The following is a 20210-nucleotide window of genomic DNA, read 5'->3' as shown; positions in this document are numbered from 1 at the left end:
GCCGTGTTGTTATTTGCAGGCAGGCATGGCGGCTTGTTGTGGCGCGCAACTCGGAGTATTTCAAATGGTACGTATGGGTGTGTGTTTTTGACAGAATTATTTCCTACCTCCCTCACATCCCGCGTTGATATACGTTGTACAGAACATTTTGTGTACATCGCCGAACCGAGTTCCCTAACAAATGGAAATACTGTTTTCAACTAAAAGTGTCCGGCAGCGCGCCAAATGCGTCGTACGCATCCCGCGCTGTAAAAAAATAAATTAAACAAAATTAAAAATAATAAATTGGCGGATGGCAAGCGCGGATCCACAGGTGGGGGCGACCCCCCCATGGCACCTAGATACCGCCGGCAAGGTAGGCAAGAAGCCATTCTTTGCCCTTGATAGAAGGCAAAAAGCCATGCTTTGCCCCTGTAAATAGGCAGAAAGTGCCACTTTGCCCCTCCCTAAGGCCGCCTCTGGATCCGCCTCTGGCGGATGGCAACTCATGAAGAGCTACTGGCAGCACCATGTCCTGCTGGCAGTTAAAGGCGCCCTGCTCTTGGAAAAATTGTCTTCTAACTTAGTACTTGCGAGGAAGTACGAGGAAGACTGTCGAGTCGGGACTCGGACCACGGCGGAACAAGCGTGACGGCGCGCCATAACATCTAGAATCACGCTATAGCGGCACGTATCACGTTCCTGTTTGTGGCCGCAACGGACACAAAAACGCAGAAACGTCACAAAGGATCAGCTTAAGCAGCACGGTTTGTAGACACGGCGAGCATCTGACCTAGGGCGCTCGTCTTTTCTTTTACCTCGCTCTTGGTCCGTAGTAGCGCGTAGAGAGAGCGCAGGACTCCAACCGTCTAGCGCCTGTTAGGTAGGCCAGCAATGAGTCCACAACTCACCGGTGTGGAGACGGTGGCCTACCGTGCCCCTGCATGGCTTCGCTCACGCTCGCACGGAGCGGTTCGGAGGGTATCTTATGTCTTTGTCGCGCCTCCTGCGGGCATTGGAAGCGATACATACGGGATCAGCTTCGTCTGGATGTTGGCCGCTCACTGCCTGGCCCGGGCCGCTCCACAGAAAACAAGGCGCAGGGGCGAGGTAGGCTACCGTCTCCACTCCGGTGCGCTGCGGGCCTGGTGGCCGGCCTACCCAGCAGGCGCTACAGGCTGCCGAGCTGGGCGGAAGGCGGGCGTGTGGCACTCACTCCGACATGAGTCGCTTCAGCTTATATTCATGCTACGCCCCGTCCCACGAAGCCCTTCATTGCGTTCTTGGGCGGCCACCTGGCGGCCACAAACCAAAGATCGTCAACGGGTGGATCGCGTTGGATCGTGCTCTCCAACGTCGGTCCGGGTCAGTCCAGAGCCAAGCCCTGGCGGGCGTGGGCCCGGCCGGCGACTGGCCCAGCTTCGAATCCCGGCAGAAGCCTGCATTTTTGTCGGTCTCTGGCACCTTTCAGGTTCTTGAAAAAGAATATCCACGGTATATGTGCCGTGAAATGTTAGCTGCGGTTGCAGCTCTGAAATCGCGAAAAAAAATTATAGCGCCGCCGGGACTCGAAGCTGGTCAACGGTTTGGGCCAAAACCGGCGCTTCGGTTTGGTTCGGAACCGACCCGAACCGACGTTCGCGAGCACGATCCATCGCGATCCACCCGTTGACGATCTTTGCCACAAACCGGGACGTGCGCGTCTACCCAGGATTGTCGGGGTCGCATCGCAAGCGCAATGCCCCTTGATAGGAAGCCTGGTGCGCAGGCAATTTGACGTGCAATCCGCCTGAAAGTAGGCAAAAAACAACGAAAAACGTGACGTGTCTCTTCCCCAAAGGAAGCTCGCTCCGGCACATGCCGCGGCAGGAAGCGCAAAGCCAATCAGAGGAGAGGAGACTTTCTCGCCGACCTCCCTTTGACGCCTTTCTTCCTCGTGATCCCCTCCTCGCGATTCCTTTGTCGACCTGAGGGGGTGAAAGGTGGTTGAACGCGCCAACGCGCACGCCAGCGCCGCGAGGAATAGTTGCAGACGTCTGCCACCGCGGCGCCACTGCCGCTGGAGCCGGCGGCTGGAGGGGGCAGGAGTGGCTCAGTCTGATCGTAGCAGTGCTAGCTTGAGTGTCTTGCTTGTAGAGTGAGTGTGTGAGTGTGTGAGTCTTTACTAGTAAACGTGCGTGAGTGTATGTGTATGTATGTATGTATGTACGTATGTATGTATGCATGTGTGTGTGTGTGTGTGTGTGCGCGCGCGCGCGAGGACATAGTGTGAACGCCGCCGTACCGCCAGTCCTCCCTTCTCGTCACGATTTTTTATTTTTATCAGCAAAATATTTGGTCAATGGACATTTTGGGAAGGCAACCGCAACCGCAGATAAATACGTGATTTTAGATTTAAACCATTTTGTACGAAAATCAGTCTGCAATTGATCAAATTATGGAGCAGTTTGATGATGTGGATGCTGTTTCACGTTCGTGCAGTTGGTGCAGCAGCGGCGAGAGGTGAGTGAATCGACTTCAGTAACCGCTACGAGGCGAGGTTAAGGTCTCGTCAGCCTCTTTGCCCTCCCACCTGTGGCATCAGTTTTTGTCGGCCACTTCACGCCATTCAGAGAGAGTATTTTGAAATGGCAACACGCGTGCAAGTGGCCACTTCAGGCGGTGTTGAACATTCCCTCTCAGCATTCACACCATGTCCCGGGTTATCCTCTGCCCCCTGGCCTGCTCCTGCCGCGCTCGATTCGCGAGCTGCAAAGGCCTCTATTTCAGGTATATTCAGGCCGAGAACTCCGGGAGCTCGACCGAAATAACATGCAGGAGGGGGTCGTTTCCGCCCACAAATCGGCGCCCCCTCCCCTCCATCTCCTCTCTTCATCTAGACACAACAAAGTACGCCTCATAGATTTAGGGTGGATGAGGATAGGAAGCAGGGTTACTTTTGTTGCCATTTGTGCCCATTCCTTGAAGAGGGTCTCATTTAGCTCAGTGCCCCGGGTGGCGCGGAGAGTGTGTCCAGAGGTGGGGCGGGGCGCGGCGGGCTCTTTGAAACGCTTCCGGTCACTGCGCTGGGGTCGGCCCGGTGAAGGCGACGCGTGGGTGCTTGCAACCAGCCGGCTTGTTTAGCAGACCGCCAAAGTATTCGCTATTTATTGAATATAATTGGTCGTTTTCAGGATCAATTCTTTGACAGTTTCTTTCCAGTCACCTTGCCGCAACTTTTTCTGGCTGGCCACTATACGATCGGCGGCGATCGGTGATCAAACTCAGAATATTCGGTGTACACTCACTCATTTCGTAAATCAGTTGTCGTCGCTGATAATTACTGTATTCATCCGTGTTCAGTTCATTATAATCAGATTAATCACCCAATCGCATTCATTCAGTTTAATCGATATCACTTTAACCACGGATAATCAAAGAATATTGCTGACTTGTAATCATGAACAATGAAGCGAACCCTCAACCCTGTCCATTTGGCATGCCCGCTCAGCGCTATGAGAGTTTTTCAACCCTTTCGCAAGGGGGCTGTGCACATCCCCATCTTACGGGTTGCAAGGGCAGCCTTTGAAACAGCACCATCTCGGCGCCGTTCTTCATGTTGTGCACGGTCAAGGTGAATTTCTCAAGGGGTTGACCACTCAGCTCAGGAGTGAACACAGGATTACTGATTACCAGTGATTACCTACAAACATACCCAAAAAAACTCCATAATTTTGGCCAGCTAAGAGCATTTTGGTCTAATTTCATAAGAAAACCCCCCCAAATCCGATAAAAACGGCGAAACTAGCCAGTTTTGGTGTGTGATTACCAATGATTACCGGACGAAGTGTACACACGATTACCAGAGTGGGTAACCCCTTGGAATTTCTCTACCCGGCGATAGGAGGATGAACGCAAGGTAAACGAAAATGACACCATAATAAGCACTAAAACCCTCTATACCCACCCTACTTCCAGCCTTTTCGACCGCCCTGTGCGCAAGGGGTGAATCACTCAGCGTTCTGGTGTACACATGAGTACATGAGTACGGGTGAGTACACCTTGCTTTACTCACAAATTTCACAATTTTAAACATTTTGAGGCTTTATTTAGCGTTTTTAATGGCACTCGACGTTAAATCGGTCAAAAAACGAGAGAGTTTCGCCACTTTTAAACTTGTGAGTACACTGAGTACGGGCAAATTTGTACACATGAGTACACTTGTGATTCACCCCTCGCCAGTGCGTCCGCCCTGTGTGTCCGCCCTATGCGGACAGGGCTCTGCCCTGTGCGTCCGCCCTATGCGGACAGGGCTCTGCCTGTGCGTCCGTCCGCTCCGCCGCAGGGTGATCCGCGCAGTGTGGCCGTCGCTCTATCTCTCTTGCATTCATGGGACGTCCTGTACAGAAGCGAGAGAGACAGAGCGACGGCCACACTGCGCGGAATTACCCTACAGTGCGTCCGCCCTGTACGTCAGCCTGGTGCGTCCGCCCTGCCCTGAGCGTCCGCTCCGCCCGGTGCGTCGGCCCTGTGCGTCCGTCCTGAGCGTCCTCTCCGCCCGGTGCGTCGGCCCTGTGCGTCCGTCCTGAGCGTCCTCTCCGCCCGGTGCGTCGGCCCTGTGCGTCCGTCCTGAGCGTCCTCTCCGCCCGGTGCGTCGGCCCTGTGCGTCCGTCCTGAGCGTCCTCTCCGCCCGGTGCGTCGGCCCTGTGCGTCCGTCCTGAGCGTCCTCTCCGCCCGGTGCGTCGGCCCTGTGCGTCCGTCCTGAGCGTCCTCTCCGCCCGGTGCGTCGGTCCGGCGCGTCGGCCCGGCGCGTCTACCTAGAGCACTGCAGCAGCGTGGGGTGATCGCGCAAGTGCATCAATGCCGCCGGCCGCCCATTGCGCAACCTTCCCGACCGCTGCCCCGACCGTCGCCGTCCGCTCCGACCGCCGCCGACCGCCCCGACCGTCGCCGACCGTCCCCGTCCGGCGGGCTGCTGCGCTGCTGCAGCCTGGAAACGCCACCCCCTTCTCACCACCTCTCACCCCCCAGCCCCAGCCGGCCGGGCTCCCGGAGAGGTGGGGTAGGTGGGGCGGCCGCATCCTTTTGTTGCTCTTCCGGGCTGCAGCCTGGGGATCTGCTCGTTCCATTTGACCAATGAGGTGCGTTGTTGTCCAGAGCTGCCTTTTTTTTTCCAAAGACACATTACGGTTGGAGTCAAGCTATTCAGAGTTTCTATTTGAAGCTGTATAACTCCCGATGTGCGAGCACTGCTGACAACGAGCAGGAGAAGGGGACAGGGGGTGGATCGGGAGTTGTCGGGAGCCCCCTCTTCCAGCCTCCAGCTACCAGGGGCGCCAGGGGCGCGGGCGGCGGGGCTCGGCTCGGCGCGGGACAGGCGGGGCGCGGGACAGGCGGGGCGCGGGACAGACGGGGCGCGGGCCGGCGACGTGTGTCAGGAAGCAAGACTACTCGAGTCCAGCCGCGCCGGAGAGCGACCAGGCATCGCGGCACCGCCGCCGGGCTCTGCAGTCAGTCGGGGGAAGGCAGCTGCCCGCCGCACAGCCACAACAGCGCACAGCAGCGCACAGCAGCCAGCGCGGCGCCCAGCCGCTGCCGCCAGTGCAGCGCGCGATCGGTTCTCACGCGCGCGACAGTGATTGACAGTGATTGACAGTGACCCGTTCTAGTGCCCAGCGCCTTTCAGGCCCTCCAGGGCTGCGTGCGACCAGCCTCGCTGCTTAGGTGAGTCTTCTCTGGACCGCGGCGGCCGGCCCGCGGTGCAGGTGACGTGCCGCCCGGGTGCAGCGCGCGGCACCGCGCCGCACCTCGCTGACTGAGAAGCGCATTCGTTGGGCCTCTGCAGACCTCGGCTACGCTCCGACGATGCGCTGGAGTGTCAACCCATGCACGCGATGCAGGTTTTTCAGGGACGCGCGGCTAGGCAGTTCTGGACTCGGACGGCCTGCTTGTTGCGTGCGCCGTGCGGGGGAGGTCCACCGGTGTTGCTGCAAGCGTAGCAACGCGTGGAAGCGACAACGTGACAGCGTGCGGAGCGGTGCGGAGCCGGCTGGCCGGCGCGCGGGCTGCCGAGGCGTGGGTGGGGCGGACGGCAACGACCGGGCGCGGCAGTGACCCTGGATTCCCTGATGCGTGCGGCGACGCGGCGGGCAGCGGGTGCAGCGGGGTCAGATTGGTTAGACCTCGTGACACAGTGGCTGTGCTGACGGTGCTGATTGAACGGTCGCGGCTAATGCCTGTGGTTTTCGTCGTCCGATTCGGGGGACCGTGACTGACTGGTTCCCACTGATGAGCAGGCCGCGTCGCGACGCGTCGCGGTGGCGTGTTGCACTCGGCTTTTCGACTTTTGCCGGACGACAAAACAGTTGGTGGGCGAAAGAAAAAAAAGAAATTGAACCCGTTTGATGGAACCCGCCGACGTGACCTAGACCCTGACCCTGACCTTGGCGCTCTCAGTGCATTAAACAGTGCACTCGGCACACTCCCTGGAGAGTGTACTGAATTGAGTACACGCTGATGAGAGTCTACTGAGTACACTGTTAAGTTTGTTGAGTTGAATGAACGAGAGAACTTGAATTTAAAGCTGAACTTTCTACAGTGAGGGATGTCACGAACTACGTTGGCCTCTAGTGGACAACAAAAGAGGTGGGAAAATGTAAATGTGGCCAATTATTTTTTTTTGAGGGGGAGGGGAGGGGGAGGGGGTCGCGAGCATATGCCCGCTTTTGGAACATGGAATCTGTAGTTAGCGGAATCCGTGGGGTGCTGGCCTAACCTACCCTTCCAAGGCCTAGGCCTTCGAAGGGTAGGTTTGGCCAGCAGGGGAGGTTAGATGGACTGGCTGATGGAGCGGACAACGGACATGTGGACAGGCCGACGGGCAGGCGGAGAAGTAGCCGGTGGGCTTGTCTCATCCAACCGTAATGCGGGACGAGTGGCTACTCTACAGCGTCCCGGCGGCGCTCACAGATCGGTGCATAGGCGAGCGCGCCCGTGCGACTGCAGACGTAAAGCCTGCAATCAATTTGTCTCGGGGTTCCTGGCCAACCTAGTACACTTAATTCTGAAGCTCAAGCGATTTTGCTTGCTCAAAATATGAGCTATAAATCCGAGAACATTTGAGGCTTGCCAAAATGCCCGCTGCTGCATAAGGATGTGCCGCGGTCGCGCAGCAATGCGACGATTATATCCTGGGGAGAGGGGGGGGGGGACTTCAATCTTCCCGGACAGGCAGCATCACTGGAGAATGCTCCGGGGGCAGGCCACTCGGCCTTACCCGGAATCCAGTTAATTAATCTAATAACTTGACGCCCAGCTCGGCCCTGCTCGGCCTGGTCGAAAACGCATCGACTGACGCCTCCCTCGGGTCGGCGATGCATCTCGGACCATCTCGGCCAGTCCCAGCTCCTTACCCACAGCCGCTGGGGCCCGGGGCGCGGGTCGGGCGCAGGGCAGCCAGCCGAGACGCGCGCCCGCCCCCCAGCCGCCAGCCGCAGACTGATTTCGACAGCCGTTTTCGTCGCTCTGTCTCTCTCGCACTGGCTACGCTGGAGTGCCAGGGAGACAGGGCGACGGTAACAACTCTCTGAATCAGTGTGCGGCTGTACCACTGGTGCGTTGGAGGGAAGGCCTAACAGGCCTCGCACCACCGCCACGCCACAACAAGACCCTCCGCCGCCGCCCCCCACCGCCCCCCGCCGCCCCCACCGCCCCCCGCCGCCCCCGCCGCTCTAAGGTCATATGGCCTTACGCCGCTCCCCGCCGCCCCCCGCCGCCGCCGCCCTTCGCCGTCCTCCACCGCCCTCCGCCGTCCTCCGCCGCGGTTGGTCAGCCGTGAGGTCTTTTCTTTTTTTTTGGGGGGGGGGGAGGGGGACAATAATCTCTTCTGATGTCCTGCGAGCTGCCTCGTTCTCGCGGGGTAATGTCGGGCGCGTCGCCTACTTGTCGCGCGCCGCCCGTCCCGTTCCCTCCGTCTTGCAAACTGCCACCTCCGCTGCCTCATGAAACCGACCGAGGCGTGGCGTAGCGAGTCGCAGGAGTGATTAGCGTGTGCGCCGATTGGCGGGGAGACGACCCGCCAAAGTGGGGCCACACAACCTGCACCGGTTGGCAAAACTTGCCACTGGAAATGTGTGCAACGGAGTGTCAGTGTACTTGATTTAATTGAGCGGTGATGAAAGGTGAGTGCATGAATGAAAGAGCGGTGATGAAAGGTGAGTGCATGAATGAAATTGAGTTACCTGAGTCTTCTGAATGTGTCTGTGTTTGATTGAGAGAGAGACTGATACAGTTGTGCCGAACGAAAGTGTGAGTTTATGGGAGAGGTGTTGAGTTTGATAAGAGGGAAGGAGTGAGTGGTTGCGAGCTCATTGAGTGGGAGATAGTGTTCGGTTGGGTGAGGAGGGGTTTACAGCGACTAAAATCTTGTGGTACGGTGTTTCCACGAGTCCTTGCACGCGTCATGACAAAAGTGGGGCCAGCGGGAGAGCGGGATCTCTGACAGACGCGTGGGGGCGCTGTGACTGCGGAGGGGGGTTGGGGGTGGAGGTTGGGGGTGGGGGTTTGGCGACCGAGACCTTGGCCGGAGCTAGTGGTAGTGGTGCGCCCGTGCGCGGTGCACGAGAAGGGGGGGAAAGGGGGGTAGCAATCCAGGCTTTCTGCCCACACTTGACACGGCAGCGCTGCGATTGGCTCCGGCCCGCCCTCTCCGGGACCGCCTGCCTCTGAGGCAGGCCCCGCCCACTGCCATGGGTTTGCACGCCATGGAGTGCGGTTCCGGCTGTGGTGACTCCGGGAGGGGGAGGGGGCGCCCCCTCCATGGCAGGGAGGGGGAGGGGGCGCCCCCTCCATGGCAGCACTGCCGCGGCGCGGCGCGGGGATGGCCAGCTCCAGCCGCTCCGGCCTCCAATGGGAGAAATTCATGGGGCCCCCTCCCTTCCTCCAAAACTATTTTCTACCCACCTCGTATTGTCTGTGAGTGCAGCGGCTGTGACTTCTTTAAATCATAGCACCATGCTGTTAAAATAATGAACCCTTTGCAGTGCCCATTAGGACGAAACGGAAAAGAAGAAGTGGTTTGGGTGCATAATGCAAGACGGCCTGGAGGGGGCAGTGCTGGGGGAGGCGCGGGGGCAGGGAGGGGGGACGGTGGGCACTGAGAATGAAAGAGTCATGATCATGACTAAAATTTTGGGTGAGGAATTCTTTATTACCCAAATTTGGGTGAGGAAATTTTCCTCGCCCAAATTTGGGTGAGGAAAGTTTCCTCACCCAAATTTGGGTCATAATACTATGGAGCTATATAGGGAGCTGATACACCCTTCCTCACCCAAAATTGGGCGAGGAAGCTTTCCTCGCCCAAATTGGGCGAGGAAACATTCCTCGCCCAAATTTGGGTGAGAAAGTAAACCTCGCCCAAAATTGGGTATTGATCATGACTTTTTCATTCTCAGTGGGGCCGCCACGTCAAGGCCGGGGGGACAGGGCGGGAGGTAGGACAAGACCGCGAAGTCAAGGCCAGGGGGTGCAGGGCCGTGGGATCAAGGCCGCGGAGGCAAGGCTGCAGGGGCAGGGGAGCGGGGGCAAGGCCAAGGTGGGGAGAGGGAGGGCCGTCCGGTCAAGGCCGCGGGGGGTGGGGGTGGGGGGAAGGCCGCAGGTGCAGGGGAGCGGGGACAAGGCCGGGGGGGGGGGAGGGGGGCAGGGAGGGCCGCCGAGTCTAGACCGCGGGGGTAGGGCTAGGGGGAGCAGGGGGCAGGTGGGGGTAGGGGGCAAGGCCACGGTGGCAGGGGGCGAAGTCAAGGCCGGAGGGGGGGGGGAGCGGGATCCAGGCTGCTGGGGCGATGCCGCGGGGGCGGGGCCACGAAGGCCGCGAAGTGAAGGTCGCGGCGGAGGGGCCGCATGGGCAAGGTCGCGAGGGGAAGGTCGCGGAGGCAAGGCCGCGGGAGCCGCAGGAAGTCCGCTGAGGTTGGAATCGCGGAGTCGGGTGCGCCTCGCGATCGCGAGGGGGCCTCGGCAGAACAGCCATTCACGGAGGACATCCGCTTTGCTTGCAGCAGCTGCAGCGCCTCCACCATGAAGCCTGCAGGGGGCCCCAACTCCCCCGAAGGACACACCGAGAGGCGCAGGCTCAGGTTCCGGGAGAGGCCACCTTCACGTAAGCCAGAACTTCTACTTTGACACGCTGCCGTCTAGCTATTTGTTGCTCCGGTTTCTGCTTTATTGCATGCAGTGTGTTGTATCTAATATCGCTGGAGCTCACCGGATTTTGACACGATAGATACGACCTCCTAGAATGGGTATGGCGGGGCAAGTTCTTCCTATCTCAGCTTACCGTTACTGCAAAATAGTTCCCAAAAAACAAAGGATGATCTTTGTTCCGGGCAAAGTGCTTCTCGTTCAGATTTGCACTTGAGAAGCCACAATGTGCCGTCAAGGGAATGCCCGGAATGCCGCGTGACCGGCATCGTGGAAACGTGTCGTTACCTCAAATCAACGTTGAGGGCCAATCAACTTCATATCGATGTCGATGCACTCCTTAATGAGGGAACATAACGCTGACAAAGATTATTTTTGATTGGGTGTTGGAAAATCTGTGGCGTCAGGAAAGGGAGTTTTGTTTGCAAATCTCGGTCACGACCCATTCTAGCGGTGCTCGCTTCTCTGGTCATTCTCGCCGAGTTGTAATTTTTGAACCCCGGAAGTGTCCGTTTTGATAAGGCGTTATCCGAGGGTTATCGTCTAGCGTAGCTTCACCGCGCTTCGCGCTTTGCACAGCACGAATGGAAGAGGCTGAATCCACAGTCGCTCGTCAGCCCGAACCCACAGGGAAAAACAGCATTTGTGCACAGAAATACTTTTGTACTTAAAAAGTGGGTGTCCGTTCTCAATTGGTACACAGAAACAGGGTGGATAGGGAACTTAAATGTCCTTAGACAGGATCATTTTTCGTCCTACGGACCCATGAGCACAAATTCCCCTGCGCCCAGCCACAAGGAATTTTGTGGGTCACCTTGCTATTTGGTGAAATTGTTCGGGGGGATTTGTGTTCTGCTTTGCGTTTTGTTAGGACTTTGGTACATCCCTCGAATGTCGACAGGTTTTTGTGCTTGTAGGGTCCTTATAAAATCACATTGCTTACCGAACCCATGATCCCGGAGCAGGCATGGACTGATGGGTCAAGGGCCCGGGTTGGAAGTGGCCCGAAGAGGCCCGGAAATTCCCCACATACAGGGGCAAAAAAGGAAAAAAAGGGCCCGAAATGATACCTTTTGGCCCGGGTTGGTTTTCCAACCCTACGAACCTGGGCCAGTCCGTGCCTGTCCCGGAGCGCCTTTGGAGGAAACTCATCTTAATCTCTTCATTTCCGCCTCGGTGGGCTTTTCCTTGACAGGAGCGCAGGGGCAGGGTCGAGCGAGGCGGCCTTGCTCTACGCAGTTAAACTTTCTCTCAGAGAATACTTGCGAGGTTCTCAGGCCAGGGCCAGGGCCCATCAACGCATTACCACACCTTGCATACAAGCGGCCTCCGCGGGCGAGCGCTGGCGTCATTTCAACGTGCCACACCGAGTCGTCGCTCGCTAACTTCTTTGGGACCTCGTGCGGGTCGGGTGCGTTCGGCAGCCGTGTCCGCTTGCTGCATGCCGATGGATGCCGATGCATGCCGTCGAGGGGGTAACGACTTGGGTAATCTGACTGACAGCAAACAGGTAATCCGTAATCCAGATTACCAAAATTTTCAAGGCAATCCTGTGGTAATCGAACGTAATCCGTAGTAATCAAAGGATACTTCTGGAAAATTCTTTATTTAATCCGGAGGTGGTCCGAGGTCTATCCCGGTACGGTAATCCGGCTGACACAAAATTTCCCAGTCGTTGCCTCCCCGATATCAGTGCACGCCGTGCGTTTGGTCATTTCCCGAGTGCTATTGCCGCTCATCCGCTTGTCGATGACCCTCGGCTGCTTTGCAGGCCCTGTCGTCAGGATCTGCGAAGGGCGCCTGCGTGGCAGGACCCTGAGGACAGAAGGAAATACCACCTACTACAGCTTCCAGGGCATCCCCTATGCAAGGCCTCCCCTGAGAGAACTGAGATTCCAGGTGAGTAGAAGCGAGGTGATTGGCATTTGTCAATCGTGGCGTGAAAGTGTGTTCTAATCTGTGGCGCGCGAAGTTGAGAGAGCTTCGCGCCCGCCTTGCGTAACTCGGGCCGGCCTGCTGACCGCTCGCTCGCCGCGTCGGAAGGGCATCGTCTAGACGTCGATATCGGCTGCCCTGCCGGGCCTGCCCGAACGCCATTCATAACTGATTACAGTCGGCCGCCGTCTTTTGTCGACCTAATCGGGAGCAAGGGGGTATTCACTCCCCAATAGGGTCGACATACGAATACCTTCCGGAAAATATTACATGAATTACCTCCTATGCACCTAATTTGTCCTTTACGGGTATTTCCTCACTATTACTCCTAATCTGCCCATTGCGGGTATTATCTCACAATTACGCCTATTACGAAATACTACAATGCTATTACCGCAATATTATATACACGCTGGAAAAGCTTTTCCGGCGTGTATATAATGAAAATCGCGTTATTTGCACGCCGTGTGTATGTAAATGGCTTTTCACTTTATAAACGCTGCGTGTCAATAATCACTTCGTTACAGCAATTACAGACTACATTACACCAAATACAATCGGCCGTTACAGACATCTTAATGATGAAAATTACATTTAGTACATTTATTACACACAATTACAGTAATTACACAACACAGCCATTACATAAGAATTACAGCTATTACAATGATCATTTATGTAGAGCCATTGCGCCAATTTTACATCAATTCGAGGGGTCCTATTCAAAAGATCTTATCTGGGCGTTCCCCCTAAGACAATCTTATCTTAAACGCCTGCAAATTTCACGTTTTTTGATCAGTCAGAACAAATACGACGGTAAGCGAAACATATTTCTTCATGCACTTTTGGTTTCTTTGATCTGCCATCTTTACATTTACTTGAACATACCTACAAATTATATTGATATGTAGCTGTATCAAATGATCAAAGTATGTGAAATTCACCTGCGTTTAAGATAAGATTGTCTTGGGGGGAACGCCCAGATAAGATCCTTTGAATAGGACCCCTCGAATTACACACCTATTACGGGGCCACTACAGGTATTACATCGTCATAACTGCAATTACACAGATATCATCCCGGGACGTAGGGCTATTACACACCGGTCGACTGACATACCTGAGTGAATACCCCCTAAGGAGCTGCGGACAATCGACTGACATCGGTCGGGCCCCGGCGGCCGGCACCTGCCCTGGCTGGCCCGGGTCTGACCCTCCTCAGGTAGGGATTACGCCGGCCTGATCTGCCGACCCAACTCAATTTTGTAAAAGCAATTTGCGTTTACTTTTTGATCAATCTAACCAACTGGACGAGCAGTTAACAGAAATCCAAGGTAGGTGTTATGAACTCAAATTATTGACCATGTGACGGCATTTTTGTCACTTGGCGGGGTCAATTGCCGGTACTTCGTCAAAAATGGGGATTCTAGCATTACCCTCCTAGGAGGGTAAGCAGCTGCTTTAATTTATGTCAACTGCACGATCAGATTGTGCAAGCCGTGAACGCAAATTGTTTTAACGAAATAGAGTTGAACGGCAGATTAGGCCGTCATAATCCGTACCTGCTACGAAGGGTCAGACCCGGGCCAGCAAGAGCAAGCCCATTGGGCCAGGGGGCCAGCGGTCTAGAGTGGTGGGGGCGTCTTCTGGACAAAAGCATGGCAGCAAAAGCGGGCAAAAGACGGCGGCCAACAAGAAAAGCGGCGCGGAGCTAGCGGTCTAGCCTCCGCGGCTAGACGCACTGTGGCCCGGTCTGTACACTGACCTTATTCTCCTCCCAGGCACCCCGGGCGCCCAGGAAATGGCACGGCATCAGGGACGCGGGAAAGGAGGGACCCTGCTGCAAGCAGCCCAAAGTCAGGATCAGGCCGCTGCCGGTAGGTGTTGCCTTCACGCAGGAACCTGTTGCCGCTAGGTACACCCGAGTCTAACGCAGGTGTGCATTTGCAGCGATCCTGGTCTTTCAGAGATGTGGCAGCCTTCGTGGCCGTCATGCCGAACCTCTTTCGCCGGTTCACCAAGATGTTTTGTGGCAGCGAGGACTGCCTCTATCTCAACGTCTACACCCCTGAGGTAATAATTAAAACGCCACACGCCAAGTCCGACGTCACCAGACGAAATATCAACTTACCGCCGTGCCCTGGTGTATTTGCGCGTCTTTTGAGCTTTAGACTGCAACTGTAGCATCTCATTCCGTTTGGCGTGAATTAATTAAGACCAGCCTTGCATGAACCATTTACAGCTGCCCTCTCATGCTGACTACATTGACCTCCGCCCCGTGTTGGTTTGGATTCACGGCGGAGGTTTCCTCGTCGGCGACGGGGATGCTGATGTATACGGCCCCGACTACTTCTTGGAAATGGGGATCGTGGTTGTGACCATCAACTACCGCCTGGGGCCCTTCGGCTTTCTGGCCGTGGGGACCGAGGCGGCCCCCGGCAACGCGGGCCTCAAGGACCAGGTGCAGGCACTGCGCTGGGTCAAACGCAGCATTGCCAACTTCGGCGGCGACCCCAACCGGGTCACGCTGTATGGAGAGAGTGCAGGCGCCGCAGCAGTGCACCTGCACACCTTGTCTCCCTTATCCAGAGGTGGGGCCCAGTTGGGTTTGTCCAGAAATTACGTTACGTATTCTTCCTTTGTAGCTCTAATTAGTCTTTTAGAAGCGAGAAAGGATGGAGGTATGATAAAGACGAGAGGAAACCGATCGCGTATTAGTCGGGGTGCCGATTCGTAGTGTTATACTTATTAGTATAATCGTAAGAGCTACACTGAGACAAGGTGGCGCCCTGAAACTGACCGACTAAGTCGCCCGCCCCAGTTTTTAGGGCGACTTGAGTCGCCTACTTTCTGGGCGACACAGTCGCTTAGTTTGAGGGCATCTTGGTCATGTAAATACTGAGCTTACTTATCTATGCTGGCCCAACGCATTGCACACAAGTTTGCCTCATCATGGATAAACTCAATGGATTTCACATTTGGGTGGTGTCAGAGATGCCCCGAATCTAGGCGCAATGGGTGCCCCGAATCTGGGCAGCAGCGGTTTACATTCGGTCGGACCAACCCCAAAGGTGCTCAGGTTGTGGGCGCCTTAGGCAAGCATTGATAAGTAAGCTCTGTATTTACGACCAAGATGCCCTAAAACTAGGCGACTGTGTCGCCCAGAAAGTAGGCGACTCAAGTCGCCCTAAAAACTGGGGCGGGCGACTTAGTCGGTCAGTTTCTGGGCACCACCTTGTCTCAGTGTAGGCTTCAATCTTGACTTCAGCAAGTGGAATAACTCTTACCCTTGCCGCGTAACGTAATTGAACGTAATGGAAAGTTTTCAGGTCCCAGATTTCAAGTGATTTCCCTCTCAGAGAAACGTTAGTAATACGCTTGCCGGTGGCTGCATCACTTAACCGAAGCTGTTTCAGGCCTCTTCCATGGAGTGATCGCGGGTTCAGGCTCCGCGCTGCACGACTGGGCCATAACAAATCAGCAAGTGTCGAAGGCGCGAGAGCTCGCCAGGTACCTGGGTATCCACACCAACAACGAGGACAGGTTGGTTAACGCTCTCAAGAGGGAGAGCTCTGACCGCATTCTGACTGGCTTGCTCAGTATGAGGAACCAAGAGGTAGGTCCGCAGTAAAACCGCAAAACGTGGCAGGCCTCTTGAAAACATGACTGACGATGACTTGGCTCCACAGCGCTTTGTGGGCAACGAGCTTGCGTTCCTGCCTGTGGTGGAGCCTGACCTCCCCGGAGCCTTCCTCTGCGAGGACCCGGCCTCCATCCTCAGGCGAGGCGGGCAGGCCCCAGTCCCCATGATGACCGGCGCCAATAGCAGGGAGGGCCTGTTGTGGTTGATAGGTGAGGCCGCCTGCCGGCGGAGCTTCTTATGGCGTGAGTGGTTACCGGAGAGGAGAGGCGCGCAGTGTATCCCTGAATTTGTTGCTGCGTCGTGTCTTGCCGCTGTATGAGTCTTCGTTCCCTCTGTCCAGGCAATCCCACGTCGAACCGACACAACCCTGAATCAGATGCAGAGATGGCGAAGCTCAACAAACGTCTAGTCGACCAACCCTTTCTAAGTGACTTCATGTTCAACGCAATGAGCCCTGTAGACCGGGAGGAGTGTCACTTTGAAATCATGCAGTGTTACTTCGGCTTCAAAAAATTGTCCAAGGAGACATTGTCAAAGTTCATAGATGTATGGGTTTTACTGTTTATCAAAATTTCTCCGTTCTAGACTTGATTTTTTTAAATTTGCGGCCTTTAAGAAAGCGGATTTGCCACAAAAAGTTCATTGTGAGTTATGGATAACCAGGGTGGCATGTACTAAAACCACAACGTGACTTGTCAGAAAAGAACGGAATAACTGCTCAATGACCTTTTGGGGACAAGTCTGTTGTACTTGGGCACTTGCTAACTTGAATAACTTTCACAGCTGTTCGGTGACATATGCTTCATCAACCCGCTCTACGACGTTACCAAGGCCCATGCCACCAGGAGGTCACCAGTCTACGTGTACCACATGAGTTTTGATGGGAACCTGGGATTCTTCAAGCGCCTGCTAGGGCTGAAGCATTATCCAGGCAAGCGTCCGCGTTTCCACCATAAAGAGCCGCTATGCTGATTATAAACCTTAACTGCGTTTTCCTGACAGGTGTCGCACATAGCGATGAACTGGGCTACTTGTTCCGGGTGCGAGTCCTCCCGGACACCCCTATCAGCCCAGAAGATGATCTGCACCGTCGGCGCCTTCTAAAACTGTGGAGCAATTTCATTCACACAGGGTGAGTTTTGGCGTTGCGCGTTCGGAAGTCGGTACCGGCAGCGCTTTCATGATTGGGTATTGGGTGTTACAGTAATCCGACCCCCGACGATGGGGCGAGCTTGGGCGTGCTCTGGACACCGACATGGCGTCGCAACCAAATGAACTTCTTGGAGATCGGAGAAACACTGTACATGCGCAAGGATCCTCCCAACGAGCGCATGATCTTCTGGGACTCCATCTACCACCGGTACCTGGGCAGGCCACTTATCTCCTAGCGGTTAGAGCTGGGCCCCTCGTCATCCTCTGAGTGCACGCCGTCGCCACCCCTGACTGGGGACGACGAGGAGATGTGCTTCGAGTTCGACGAGGAGCCCAGCCGCCCCACTCCCTTGGGGGGGCGGTTGCCGGAGGTGGCGTCTGGTTTGGGCGCGGCGCTCGGCGGCAAGCTCAAAAATGGCCTTGACGTGGTCAAGGGTGCCGTGGCGTCGGAGGGAAGTCCTCTGCAGCCAGGGTCGTCGACCCGTGCGTGGTTCGACATGGCCGCTGCCAGCACCGCAAACAAGTGCCGGGCCCTGGGCCAGGCCTACAACAGGGCTCTCTTTGGCTCCGACCAAACGGCCTCACTCACTCCTACTAGCGACGCCGTAGAGCGTTATTGAATCGTTGGGCGATGAAGCCAACTCATGCCTGTAAGGATGGCAAAACTCAAATTTCGTGCTACACAATGTTTATCTTTGTTAAAAACTTTAATGGCTTTGCAACCCCTGTTTGCTTGCGTAGTCGGTGTATCATGGAGATACACTTAAAGCCCTAGCCAAAATTGTGGTTTCTGCTTCTCTTTTTTTATTTTTATCGCACTTTTTTTCGAATGCAGGGTTACTTTGAGAGTTGTGAATTGGCTGTGAGTGAAGTAATAGTTATTGATGATAAGGGGAAGACAGATCTCTGGAAGTGGAGATTAACCACAATATGCTCGTGGCTAACAAAATTTGAATTGGAAAATGACGTGCGTTTTAAATATCTTTCAGCACTTGAACCACGCGTGTATCACACACAAAACTTATTCATTAAAATATGTGTTTAGATATTAGATTCTACCCCCTGTTAATGAAGCCTTCTGTGTTGGTACAAAGTTTTGATGTCTGTGTTATTAGTAAAATTATATTTAAATATATTTAGCATTCCACCTCAGCTTCTTTTGGTCCCAGAGATGCATCAATATAATACGGTTGACTAATCTGAATTCCTTGGAGAATCAGCGCTTTTACTAAAGCTCCCCGTAGTTTGAAAGCTTTAATGCACCTGAGACTTCCTTACATGTAGTTGAATTTAAGATAAGTATAAATATGTATATTAATATTAGGTATGAATTTATTTTGTCATTACAGTATTATATAAAAAGAAATTACCATTGTTAATTCTTTAAGGGGACAATACACCGGAACTAGCCTAAAAAATATCCATGCTTTTGCATGAAAACGAGTAGATGTTTCACGAGATGCAAATCAAACTTTCCGTCAAAAACATAGGCAATGTATGGGCAAGCCCACCCACGCGGCTACTTGCGGGTTGTATGTCTCCCCTTTGGACGCGGTATTATTGGTTCACCAGATACTTACCATTGGTCGATCTTCGTGGTTGTCGTTCATGTGATAGACACTCCAATCAGCTACATTAGGCTCAAGCGAGGATACATGATCTTAATTTTTGTGGATAAAGCGTGTCCTGCAAGCTCGACTTCGGGTGAAAGTTTGACTAAAAGCTGTTGTACTATTAGCGATAGGCCCACATTTCTCCTAAAAATGATAGGAATGATAGGAAAAATGACAGAAAGTTTTAAAAACGGGCAAAAACTCATTTTCAAGTCATTGCCTGAGACAGTTGGCAACGTGTTCCAGCGTATTACCTCCTTAATTCAGATGATTATTTTTCTTCTAAACTTAATTTTTATGACAAAAATTAACTTCCTATGATGGCCTACTAGGGCACTTGCCGGCAGGGTGGAAAGTGACAAATACCATCAACTAGGGTGACTTCGGCATCCCCAACTAGAATGTTTCTCCAAATGGTACTTCTAACATCCCATTTGCCGAAGTCATCCCAATTGTCGGTATTATGTATGTCGACGTATTTTAAGTTTTCATGTGATCTATGTAGTACAAACAAATTATTTTGCTACTATGTTTCAACGAAAAAACACATTATCCTGTTGCTTTTTTTTTCTCTTCCAATGTTTGTTAAGAAATACTTCAACATCTATAGGTTGACAATTACAGGCAACCAAGCACGCGCTGTACACCAGGAGTCTTTTACTATTATATCTTACATTCATTTTACAACGATATATGTGTCTACACTCGCAATATAATAACTTGTTGCTGCTTTGTTGTTGGAAAGAAAATGTATCAGTTTATGCGCACATGATCTATACATAATGGAAAATGAAACGAAATTGTATATGCGCATGTGATGGAAAGGCGGACGCCTTATTTTGGAAAGGGAAATTTTTGGGAATGTTTCTTTATTCAATCTAATTATATTTGTGTATAGGTATAAGATGAAAAAGTATATTTGTCTATGTCTATATGCGGAAAGGAATTTATTTGTGTCTGCCTTTATGGCGGCAGTAAAAATATTTGTGGATGGATTTAAAGAAAGAAATTTATTTGTGGATGAACATAAAGAAAGAAATATATTTGTGAATGTCTACAATCGCAAAGAAATGTGTATGTATTTACCTACAAGATGGAAAGAAATGTATGCTTATGTCGGGATGAACACTCCTTGTGTAATTCGGGGCAGAAAGAAAACAATCTGTTTGCTTTTGTGTGTCTCTATATCTGAAATCGATACCTGAAATCTATATATGAAATCTATATCTGAAATAAATGTATTAAGAACCAGTTGAACTCTCACTTTTCCCCTCTGCTGATATTCAGAGGTATTCGTTGCCAGAGAGAAGCGGGATGTAGACAGCCGGCCAAACAGGGCACACGAGCCCAGCCCACTGTAAAATAAGGGTGGAGGAAGGGGGAGGGGGGGGGCTGGTCCAAAATGACCGAATGAAACTGGTCGACCCACACATCCGTTAAAGGAGGGAGGATCACAAAGACACAACTGGGCTAGTTGTTTGGGTTGGGAGTAATATGGGCAGAGTAGCATGGCGGCGCAGCGTGTGGCAAAACCATGGAGGGAGACCCTATTTAACTGACACCGCGCCACCCCGCCCTTGTACCGATGCGGGTTCTTCTGTAAGTGCTGATCAGTTGAATGAGCACCAAATTCTGCATCCTTACGCTTTATATCAAGGAAATCAATTAAAATCACCAAGGCAAAAATATTTGTCAGAAAATCATATTTTTCGCATT

At 53.6% G+C, this 20210-nt stretch overlaps 1 protein-coding gene across 5 annotated transcripts; it reads left to right on the top strand.

Annotated features, from left to right (window-relative positions):
- The first annotated feature begins 4 nt into the window (after positions 1 to 4).
- LOC117651369 (cholinesterase 1-like) lies at positions 5 to 19745 on the top strand. 5 transcript variants are annotated; one of them, XM_034395354.1, is made up of 13 exons: positions 2261 to 2481; positions 10011 to 10111; positions 11348 to 11563; positions 11924 to 12051; positions 13868 to 13963; positions 14037 to 14159; positions 14329 to 14677; positions 15503 to 15702; positions 15776 to 15938; positions 16070 to 16275; positions 16513 to 16660; positions 16732 to 16861; positions 16934 to 19745. In XM_034395354.1, the coding sequence occupies exons 1-13, from the start codon at positions 2417 to 2419 to the stop codon at positions 17115 to 17117; spliced, it is 2109 nt and encodes a 702-aa protein (XP_034251245.1). In that variant the 5' UTR covers positions 2261 to 2416; the 3' UTR covers positions 17118 to 19745. The 5 variants fall into 5 exon arrangements, with proteins under 5 accessions (XP_034251251.1, XP_034251245.1, XP_034251247.1 ...); XM_034395355.1 differs by lacking the exon at positions 2261 to 2481 and adding an exon at positions 5502 to 5682 and having other exon boundaries at positions 16934 to 17117; XM_034395360.1 differs by lacking the exons at positions 2261 to 2481; positions 11348 to 11563 and adding an exon at positions 5 to 67 and having other exon boundaries at positions 16934 to 17117.
- Positions 19746 to 20210: the final 465 nt, after the last annotated feature.

This window comes from Thrips palmi, unplaced genomic scaffold, assembly GCF_012932325.1.
Source record: "Thrips palmi isolate BJ-2018 unplaced genomic scaffold, TpBJ-2018v1 HiC_scaffold_5, whole genome shotgun sequence".
Taxonomy (NCBI): Eukaryota; Metazoa; Arthropoda; class Insecta; order Thysanoptera; family Thripidae; genus Thrips; species Thrips palmi.
Note: the sequence above shows the minus strand (reverse complement) of the source record. Positions and strands in the feature narration are given on the sequence as shown.